We start from the raw sequence: 11,120 nt of genomic DNA on the forward strand, positions 1-11,120 counted from the left end.
GAACAGGCAAGGTGAGCAACTGCTTGGGGCCCCGAGCTGATGGGGCCCCCCTGACACTCTGAGTCTGAGGGCTGTTTTTACTGAAATGTGCAGTGACCAGCCGCCTCCTCGTCCCCCTTAAAAAACAATGGGTGATTTGCAATGACATCTCAGTAGGAAACCTCCCCAAAGGGGCCCCACCTCACGTTAACCTTTGTGAAGTTATCGTTCTGCAAGTTGGAAAATGAAGAGGATTATTTACAGTGTAATGGATATCTTTTTTACTCAGTTTATATATGTTTTTTTCAGTTATTTACAGTATTTTATTGTTCTATATATTTATATTGTTTTATAGGTTATCGTTCTGCAAGTTGGAAAATGAAGAGGATTATTTACAGTGTAATGTATTTTCTTCACTAAGTTTATAAGTTATAAGTTTTTTTTAAAAGCTATTTACATTATTTTTTATTGTTCTTTACATTTATAGTTTCACATGATTATTTAATTACAAGGTTTTTCCATGTTATTTCATTCATTTCGAAAAACAATGTGATGAACACTGGTTGGAAGGGCCCCCTGGGAATTTTTGCTTAGGGCCCCTACAGACACTAGAATCGCCTCTGATCTTCATCTATCTCCCCCTGTGCTCTTCACACACACACACACACACACACACACACACACACACACACACACACACACACACACACACACACACACACACACACACACACACACACACACACACACACACACACACACACACACACACACACGGGGGGGTCTGCTGCCCCCTGCTGGATGTACCGTCTTAACACATCAGTCCGTCTGGACGCTGCTCTCAGATCAGCGACAGCAGGCAGTGGGCGGGGCCCAGCACCACTGACCAATCGGGGTGGTTCTGGAGCGTTACCAAGGAAACGGCGTACGGGTCTGAGAAACGGTAGGAGACATTAGCAGCGGCTAAAGGCTAACCGGCTAATAACCCGGTTAAGTTTCGTCGTTAAAGGTTAAAAACAAAGAGCCGGTGTTCGATTGAGGGGCCGCGGTCACGTGGTGGTCACCGTCAGTCTAGCTCACGAGGCTAGCGCTGCATGTCGTTAGCATGCTAGCCGTGTTAGCTCGGTAAACAGTGAGCAGGAGGCAGCTCCGCGCTCTGCAGCGGACGCGATGGACGCCAGCTCACGCCTGCACTGAGACGCTCTGACCCGGGTCTGTGTGTCAGCAGCAGCCGCGGCCGGAGCACGGCAGAGCCGCTGCAGGCCCCCGGGGCAGAGCCGCAGTCTGGGAGGAGATGCGGCGGAGCGGAGGCCCCGTTAACCCGAGTTAACCAGGTGAGTTAACCAGGTGAGTTAACTGCAGCCTCGTCATCAGTGCTTCTGTCAAATTTCTTTTGATGATCAATTAAACATTTGTTTGAACCAATCAGTGATGAATATACATATCAATCATAATCTGCTGGATTATTTGATTCAGATAATAAATTACATTATTTCCAACTGTATTTTGAAATCTCTTAGATTATCTAGATTTGTTTCACTTGATTGTAGATGTGATTTGTGGTCATGTGCCATATTGGACCTGCTGCGTCAGACCGTGATAACATCTGAGAATAAATACACTTTTGTAATCTGGATTAAATGTGAATGAAACTCTGTGTGTGGTGATGTGTTCACAGGATGGATTTGTGCAGTAGGAATCCCAACCGCACGGCGCCGGTCGGAGAGGACGGCCCACACCGAGCCGACGTGCCTCTCTGCTCTCGGACAAACGGCTGGACTTGGCCTCCTCACCCCTTCCAGCTGTTGGCCTGGCTGCTTTACATCTACTTCGCCATCACCAGCTTCGGCGTGTTCGTCCCACTGCTGCCCGCTCACTGGATCCCCGCGGGCTACATCGTATCCTTACACTGTCACAGTGGCTGAGTCACGGCACGAGGGGTCAGAGGTCATCATCTCAGATATCAGATGTTTTTTGAGTGGGGTTTATTCACATGAGTTGCGTGTGTGAGTCCTGAACTGTGAGTCAGTGCACGGGCGTCATGTTCATCTGTCACCTGTGCGTCCACGTGATGGCCGTGTCCATCGACCCGGCCGACCGCAACGTCAGAACAAAGAGCCACAAAGGTCCCGTCCCCGTGTTTGACCGCTCTAAACACGCGCACGTCATCGAGAACTGCCACTGCTACCTGTGCCAGGTGGACGTGTGAGTAACACACACACAACCCTCACAGAGACACATACAGTACAACACACACTGATGTAGAGTTGAGATCATGTGACTGTGTATATTAGGGTTAAGGTAAGGGGCTAGCTGTGTCTATGCTGTGCAATATGTGTGTGTTGACATTGTTGCTGTTGTTGTTTTCCAGAGGACCAAAGTCTAAACACTGCAGTGCCTGTAACAAATGTGTCGCTAACTTTGACCATCACTGTCGTTGGCTCAACAACTGTGTAGGAAGCAGAAACTACAGGTGAGACACACCTGTTTACTACACCTGTTCAACCTGTTTACTACACCCGTTCAACCTGTTTACTACACGACTTTAACCTGTTCACTGTACCCGTTCAACCTGTTGATTACTCCTGTTTACTACACCTGTTCAACCTGTTTACTACACCCGTTCAACCTGTTTACTACACCCGTTCAACCTGTTTACTACACCCATTCAACCTGTTTACTACACCCGTTCAACCTGTTTACTACACGACTTTAACCTGTTCACTGTACCCGTTCAACCTGTTGATTACTCCCGTTTACTACACCAGTTCAACCTGTTTACGACACCCCTTTAACCTGTTTACTACACCCGTTCAACCTGTTTACTACACTCCTTTAACCTGTTCACTACACCCGTTCAACCTGTTGATTACTCCTGTTTACTACACCTATTCAACCTGTTTACTACACTACTTTAACCTGTTCAATACACCCGTTCAACCTGTTGAGTACACCTGTTTACTACACCCCTTTAACCTGTTCACTACGCTTGTTCAACCTGTTTACTACACCCCTTTAACCTGTTCACTACACCCTTTCAACCTGTTTACTACACTCCTTTAACCTGTTCAATACACCCGCTCAACCTGTTGAGTACACCTGTTTACTACACCCGTTCAACCTGTTGAGTACATCTGTTTACTACACCTGTTCAACCTGTTTACTACACTTCTTTAACCTGTGTTTACTAACGGGTCTCAAAAACAGTCTCAGAAACAAAAAGTATCTCGGAATGACTTGAAATCGGCATCGCCCTGAACAAGGATCCGTTGAAAATATTTGCAAACCCTTTAAGGAATAATTTTAATGAATTTTTGAAATATAGGAAATGATCCATTTGCCCTGATGCACTTTGACAGTGAGCTGACTTTTTTCTCAAAAACAAAAAGTATCTCAGAATGACTTGAAATTCACCATCATAATAGTCGGCATCGCCCTGAACAAGGATCCGTTGAAAATATTTGCAAACCTCTTAAGAAATAATTTTTATTAATTTTTGAAATGTTCAACCTGTTTACTACACCTGTTTAGCCTGTTGACTACACTTGTCTCTACTTGAAAGTACTTTGTATACTATAGTACGATTGTGTGTATCGTGTACAGGTTGTTCCTCCACAGCGTTGGCTCCGCCCTTTTCGGAGTGTGTCTGGTTCTGGTTGTCTCGTCCTACGTCTTCATCGAGTTCTTCGTGGATCCGACTAAACTCCGCTCTGACAAACACTTCCTTGGTGAGATCTGACCTCTGACCTTAAGTGTTCTCACACGCAGTGTATGGAGACTCACCTCTGTGTGTATGTATGTGTGTGTGTCTGTGTCAGTGAGGAACGACACAGGTGTGTGGTTCGTCTTCCTTCCTGTGGCTCCGCTCAGATCAGCTGCTGCAGTGATTCCGTGTCTGGCTGCCGTTACCATGGCGCTGGGTCTGATGTCTTTGGTGCTGCTGTGTCACCTGCTCTGCTTCCATGTCTACCTGAGTATGAGCAGCACACACACACACACACACACACACACACCTCTTCCTCTTCGCCTGTGTGTGTGTTTCTTCAGCACCAGGTGTTAGCCACACCCACTGTCAAGGGTTAAAGTGCCATGTATGTGTGAGTGCAGTCACATCTGTTCTCTCTCTCTCGCTCTCAGTGTGGAACAGACTCAGTACTTATGAGTACATTGTGCGTCAGCGACATCGTCATGACAACAGAGACTTGAGGAAACCAGGATCCGTGAGGGAGACGGCGGCTCCTTCAGTCCTCAAAGTAACTCTGCGTGTGTTTGTGTGTGTATCTGTGTGTGTTTGTGTGTGTGCTGTGGTCCTGACGGTGCTCTCTGCTGCCCCCTTCAGGACATGAACTATTCTGGGAGTCTGGGTTATACCAACCCACATGTGAATGTGGAGGAACCTACCACTGTGTCTGTGCAGGGGGAGGCAGAGTAAGTCTCTCTCTCTCGCACACACACACACACACTCACACACACATGTTCTGGTACCTGCTGCTCGGCTGTCTCTGATTGGCTGAGGCACACTGACCAGGTCCTGACACGTTTCAGTGAACAGCCAGTATTTTGGACTCCGTTGCCATGGACACAGTTTTCTCTGCAGTAAACAAAGTTTACAAAGTGAAATTCTTTGGCTGTGACTCCCTGAAAGAAACAAAGTGTGTATTGTGTTTGAGCTGAGGGAGGGTGGTGTGTGTGTGTGTGTGTGTGTGTGTGTGTGTGTGTTAATCTTAGACACAGTGTCCAAAAATAACTCTGAGGACATGTACACTCTCCCACACCAAAGTCCACAGAGAAAATCTGTGATTTTAACTCACGGGGACACATGCGCTGTTAGTCCTCTGCTGCCTCGTGTGGTCATTTTGAACACAGGATTTCAAACACTGAAGTGACAAAATAAGACATTTGAACTGAGTATTGGAGGCAGCAGTGGATCAACAACTCCTGTGTGCTGTGATGTTAAAATCACTGATTTTCTCTATGGACTTTGGTGTCTCTCTCTCTTTGTGTGTATGTGTGTTTGTGTGTGTGTGTGTCAGGTTTTTAGCTAACGGCAGAGTGATGAGTGTGTCGAGTCCTGTCATGGAGGAAGACGCTCCACCCATCATCTCTACTCAACGAAAAGCAGCAGCACACACGCATCGACACACACAGGTACACGCACACTCGCACACACACACTCACTCACACACACACACACACACATACTCTCACTTAAATTGAGTAAATTGTTTTTATTTTGCAGAAAAAGAAGAAGAAAGTTTGTAAAATCACTTCAGAGGAAACCAGAGAGAGAGAAAGATGTCAGAGTGCAGCCCCGCCCCCAGGTACACACACACAAACACAATTAGCTTAGCATTAGCTCCAACAGAGCAGCTGTGGACCCTAACCCATACACACACACATTGACCTTCTGACCTCCGCTCACACATGTCCAGTCTGAACAACAGGAATTAGATCAGTGCCATTTTCTCTTTGTTGTGCAGCAGAGCCCAGCACCGTGTCCTCTGTGTCCATGGCTCAGCGTCTTCCTCTCCCAGCATTCCCTCTGAGGGCCACCCTGCCCCCCCTGACCCTCCCCCCGGGCCCCATCCAGGCCGCCGCCCCTCCTGCTGAGTACCACTCAGACTCGGCTGAGTCTCTGGAGGAGATCCCGGTGGTGTTGGCTAAACTGGGCTCTTCTTCATCCGCTGCCGCTGCTGCCTGTGACACGGCCACGTCTTTACACCGAGCTGTGGCAGGGTTCTCCCTGCCCTCCCTCCCCCCCAGGACTAAGAGGAAGATGCCATTCTCCTCCTTCTCACACTCAAATAAGAGCGCAGCAGAGCTGAGGTTTGAGATGATGTCCACTCATCCTCCCGCCGTGTTTGTCAGTCGGACAAGTGGCGAGGCAGTTGGTCCAAGCAGGTGGCAGAACGGCTCCAAACCTGCCTCCAGGCCTGTCTCCAGACCCAGCTCCAGACCCGGCTCCAGACCCGGCTCCAGACAGAGCTCCAGGCCAGCGTCCAGGGCATCTCTGGGCTCGGGTGTGGCCTCGTGGACAGAACGGTGACCTGAACTGTGTTTTTGTACAATCACACGTCTGTTCTCACAATTTATTTATTTATTTATTTTTTATTTTTGAGGTCAAAGGTGACATCATCACTTCTTCAAATGTTACTGTGTGTGTGTGGAGACTGTCGGTCTCCATGGTAACTCAGCAGCAGAGGGACGATGGTCACACTTTTCTGTTGAGCTGCAATAGAAACACATACAAGCTTATGCTAGCACGCATACACACTCGCACACATGCACACACTGCGTCTTTTTTACATGAAAACAATGACGTCATGACTGAATCATGTTTTTTAATCAATAAAAGTGATTTTCATTGATCACTCTGCATTGAGTCTAACAGTCACTAACTTAGCCCATGCTAAGGCATCATGCTAAGCTAAATATTACCATGTGTTCTGTTTAACCACACACCTTCTGTGTGTGTGTGTCTGTGTGACAGAGTGTGTCTGTGCATGTGTGTGTGTGTGGGTACGTGTCATCCTCCCTCCATGTTGTGAAGAGGGGTTGCCCTGACAACGAACAAGGACAACATAACAGCATCAATCAAAACAGATCGCTAATGAGAAGTGTGTGTGTGTGTGAGCGTCATCATGTGACTTCCTCCCCAGAGACCCCACTCTCAACAACATGATGTCATTCTGAACTCCTCCCACACTCACAGCTGCTTCCTGTTCTGTTCACTGACATGCGGTCATTTCCTGCCCCCCCCCCCCCCTCACACACACACACACACACACAGGTTTGTGCAGATATTCTGCTCAGGACTCGGCATTGACTTCCATTCATTTAAACAGACTAATCAAAGTCTTATCACTAATCTTAACCAGTTAAACAGTTAATCTGAGGTCAGAGGTCAGTGTAACCCTGAGGTTTTCACTGAATGTTGTTGTCACATGACACACATAGAGAGAAAGAGAGAGGTTTACTAGTTATTATTATTAATAAAACACACTGTGACATCACAGAGTGAGTCAGTGATGTCACAAGCACAAATTTAATTATTCAAATTATGTCATCTGAGGCCACATGGATACGCCCCCTCCTCTCTCTCTCTCTCCCCCTCCCTCTCTCTGTTTTATTGCCCTCCCTGTTAGTCAGAGTGTCGTCATGGCGATGGAATAAACACACGACAACAAGTCCTCTGCACTTCAGAGCTCAGTTGAGCTGCTGCAGAGAGAGACAGAGGACAGAGGACAGACAGGTAAGACGCTGCTCATTTTGCACTAACTGACTGATTGATTGATAAGTGTAGAGCACAGATGAACAGGTGTGTGCATGTATGTCCAGGTGAGGACAGACTGTCACACAAACACTAACATACATCAGTCACTCCTCATTATTAGTTTAGTGTATTTACAGGACACACGCACACATGTGCACGTCAGCCTGCGGTTCAGTGTGACGTGACATGTTTGTGTTGTTGTGTGCAGATAATCTTCCGTCATGGCGGAGAGCACTGACCTGGAGCACGTCCTCGCAGCCTTTAAGAGGTTTGCGATTCATGGAGACACGAAGGCGACGGGGAAGGAGATGAACGGGAAGAACTGGGCCAAACTGTGCAAGGACTGTAAGATCATCGACGGCAAGAACGTCACCAGCACCGATGTCGACATCGTCTTCTCCAAAGTGAAGTGAGTGTTCACACCTGGTCCTTAAAGGCGCCATATGTAAGAATGTGGCCAAAAACGGTTACTACATTCAAGTTCAAAATACCGAGGTCTTTCTGACGTAACTGGCAACCCGTGGTTGCTCGGCAGCTGAGACTCTACTGACTGCAATGATTGCTAGATGGCGGTAGGTGGCGCCACATGCCAAAACATGATTTGCAGTCTGCAAAATATTTAAATTTTTAATATTTTAATGCAAATATTTTGGCTGTACTGTTGTTGTTGGTGAGTTCAGTTTGTTATATGAACATTATTCCTGAGTCTCTGTGACATATTAGGAGGATTTTATGGACAGTTGTTTTAGATTTATTACATAATGCACCTTTAACTGACCAGACCTGAGTTAAGGACAGAATGAAGACCAGGACCACATCAGGAACCAGTCCCATTTTGTTCCAACAGGAAACAGGAAAAGTTTGTAAACCACTCTCCCACACCAAAGACACAGGAGCTGCTGGTCCTCTGCTGCCTTGTGTGGTCACTTTGTGTCACTGATGTCAATCTGAACAAAGGATTTCAAACACTGACAAATAAGACATTTGAACTTAGTGATGGAGGCAGCAGTGGATCAACAACAACTGTGCTGTGATGTTAAAATCACTGATCTTCTCTATGGACTTTGGTGTGGGAGAGTTAGTGGTTTACAAACTTCAAGTTGGAACATTTGATGTAGATATCTGAGACTCTGAGGGCGCAGCAGGGGGCGTTCACAGCACAGTCAGTTCTAATGATGTGTCAGTACCACATACAACCACAATTCAAAAATCCTGAACTACACCTTTAACATTATCTGAATGCTAGCTGGTGTTGCCTTTGTGGAGCATCAGTGCTCTCACAACTTTAATGCATTTCTCCAGTCGTCTCATTTGAGGTCAGGTCATATGTTCGTGTGTGAACTCGGACAACAACAGTGTTTATATCCTGTTTGTTGTTGCTACGATCACAGGACAACCTGACTCTGTGGTGGGAAAGTCACTCCAGGTCCGTGTATTTGCTGTAACCCTAACCCCCCTCGTGTGTGTGTGTGTGTGTGTGCAGACAGAAGACGGCTCGGGTCATCACATATGAGGAGTTTCAAAAAGCTCTGCAGGAGCTCGCTCCAAAGAGGTTCAAATGTCAAAGCAAAGAGGAGGCGCTAGAGTCCATCTACAAGCTGGTGGAAGGGGGTGGGCCCACCAATGCGGGTGTGACGGTGAGACCTGTTTGTGTGACGGTGTTCGTCACATGATACAACACAAACACAATCTGTGAAAACTGACACAAACTCTGACCTGAAACCTGAGCTTCATGTTTCAAGTTCAGTCCTGGTGTCAACATCCGTCGCAAGGGATCTGATCACACCTGTACGACTGTTTATAAACATACGACTGTTCACACCTGTACGACTGTTTATATACATCCCACTGTTCACTCATGTACAACTATTCATATTCATACGATTGTTCACACCTGCACGACTGTTCATACATGTACAACTGTTCATATTCATACGACTGTTCACACATGTATGACTGTTCACACCACATGTACGACTGTTCCTATTCATACGATTGTTCACACATATATGACTGTTCACACGTATGATTGTTCACACCAAATGTGCGACTGTTCACATCCATACAACTGTTCACACATGTACGACTGTTCACACCTGTACGGCTGTTCACACCTGTACGACTGTTCATACATGTATGACTGTTCATATTAATACGACTGTTCACACATGTACGACTGTTCACATGACATCATCAGCAGGTATGATTTACCTGTTCTTTCTCATCAGAAAGTGGCAAAGAAGGGGGCCGTGGACCGTCTCACGGACACGTCCCGCTACACTGGCTCACACAAGGAACGCTTTGATGACAGCGGCCGGGGCAAAGGTCGCGAGGGCCGCGAAGAGCTTGTGGAGAAAACTGGCTACGTGGGAGCGTATAAGCATGCCGGGACGTACGAATCCAAGACGAAGGGAGAGAAATAAGGAGGCGGGTGGCGGCGCCCCCTGTTGAGAGCTGTGTGTGTGTGCATGTGTGCGCGTGTGTGCATGTTTGTGTGTGTCCGTGCACACGTACAACATGGATGTGACAGAAGTGATGCAGTTTATATGAGGTGAGCATGTGATCAACTCTGTCCTCAAACATGTGTCAGTGTTCACACAAAACACTGAGTCATCTCTGTTACGTTTTTCTCGGATGCTTCTGTGAATAAATACAGCCAACAAATGACCTTAGGCTAATGCTAAACTAACTACTCTCCTGAGGGTAATGCTAAGCTAAATAATAACCTGATGCTAACGCTAAGCTAACTACTCTCCTGAGGCTTATGCTAAGCTAAATAATAACCTGAGGCTGATGCTAAGCTAACTACTCTCCTGAGGCTAATGCTAAACTAAATAATAACCTGAGGCTAATGCTAAGCTAACTGCCGTCCTGTGGCTAATGCTAAGCTAACTACTATCCTGGGGCTAATGATAAGCTAAATAAAACCTGAGGCGAATGCTAAGCTAACTACTCCCCTGAGGCTAATGCTAAGCTAACTACTCTCCTGAGGCTAACGCTAAGCTAAATAATAACCTTAGGATAATACTAATAAGCTAACTACTCTCCTGGGGCTAATGCTAAGCTAACAATGTTGACAGTTAAGTATGATATGAGATGATAGAAGTAAGTTACCATAGTTACTCAACTCTTTCTGCTTTGCCCCTTCTTTCTTTACCTGATCTCGCTCTCTCTCTCTACATTGGCTTTGTTTTTGTCTCAAATTTGCATGTGTCTTCCATGATGACAGAGAGGAGACACATCCACATGTACACTCACCTCTGTCTGTCTCTGACTGCCTGTCTCTTGTCTGTCTCTGTCTGTATCTTATCTGTCTCTGACTGTCTGTCTCTTGTCTTCAAACTGCAGCACTTTTGGATTCATGTGATTTAAACTGGAAGTTCTTTGATGTAAAAACTGAATAAAAACCCCAAACACAGTTTCTCTGAGGTCATGTGATCTGTCCTCACTGACCCACGTGTCTCAGATGTGGCGTTCTGAGGGTTGATGGGTAATTGGCGATTGGATGGGTCGTGGCTCCGTGATATTTGGCCGCGCATCCTTCTGTAGATCATGTCCTGGTGCTGTTTCAGAAGGATTGTGTCATTCATGTGTTATTGGACACAGTGAACACTGTACACCTTCTGTAATGACTGGCAAAGCCGTGTGACACCAGGTCCAGGTCCAGGACCACATCTAGATCTCGATCCAGGCCCCACCTGTGAGAAGCAAAGCCTGTGTCATGTGACACCTGTGGTTAATCTGTGTGATTGTGAGCGCCCCCTGGCTCCAGCAGGTGAAATAACCCTCTGAGTCTAAAGTAGATTTACCTTCAATCACCATTTATTAAATCTGCTTCCATTAAAGAGCAGCATACCACTAATCCTGA

General features: G+C 46.6%; 2 protein-coding genes across 3 annotated transcripts; both read left to right on the forward strand.

Annotated features, from left to right (window-relative positions):
- Positions 1 to 1,124: 1,124 nt before the first annotated feature.
- zdhhc1 (zDHHC palmitoyltransferase 1) lies at positions 1,125 to 6,265 on the forward strand. Of its 2 annotated transcripts, none has more exons than XM_083890980.1 (11): positions 1,125 to 1,313; positions 1,658 to 1,877; positions 2,009 to 2,184; positions 2,351 to 2,452; positions 3,583 to 3,707; positions 3,798 to 3,953; positions 4,117 to 4,232; positions 4,319 to 4,407; positions 5,013 to 5,127; positions 5,219 to 5,300; positions 5,460 to 6,265. In XM_083890980.1, the coding sequence occupies exons 2-11, from the start codon at positions 1,659 to 1,661 to the stop codon at positions 6,023 to 6,025; spliced, it is 1,746 nt and encodes a 581-aa protein (XP_083747106.1). In that variant the 5' UTR covers positions 1,125 to 1,313; position 1,658; the 3' UTR covers positions 6,026 to 6,265. The 2 variants fall into 2 exon arrangements, with proteins under 2 accessions (XP_083747106.1, XP_083747107.1); XM_083890981.1 differs by having other exon boundaries at positions 5,463 to 6,265.
- Positions 6,266 to 7,189: 924 nt separating this feature from the next.
- On the forward strand, positions 7,190 to 10,654 carry tppp3 (tubulin polymerization-promoting protein family member 3). Its single transcript, XM_083890989.1, has 4 exons — positions 7,190 to 7,231; positions 7,461 to 7,661; positions 8,736 to 8,889; positions 9,481 to 10,654. The coding sequence occupies exons 2-4, from the start codon at positions 7,474 to 7,476 to the stop codon at positions 9,673 to 9,675; spliced, it is 537 nt and encodes a 178-aa protein (XP_083747115.1). The 5' UTR covers positions 7,190 to 7,231; positions 7,461 to 7,473; the 3' UTR covers positions 9,676 to 10,654.
- Positions 10,655 to 11,120: the final 466 nt, after the last annotated feature.

Source organism: Microchirus variegatus, assembly GCF_963457635.1.
Source record: "Microchirus variegatus genome assembly, chromosome: 6".
NCBI lineage: Eukaryota > Metazoa > Chordata > Actinopteri > Pleuronectiformes > Soleidae > Microchirus > Microchirus variegatus.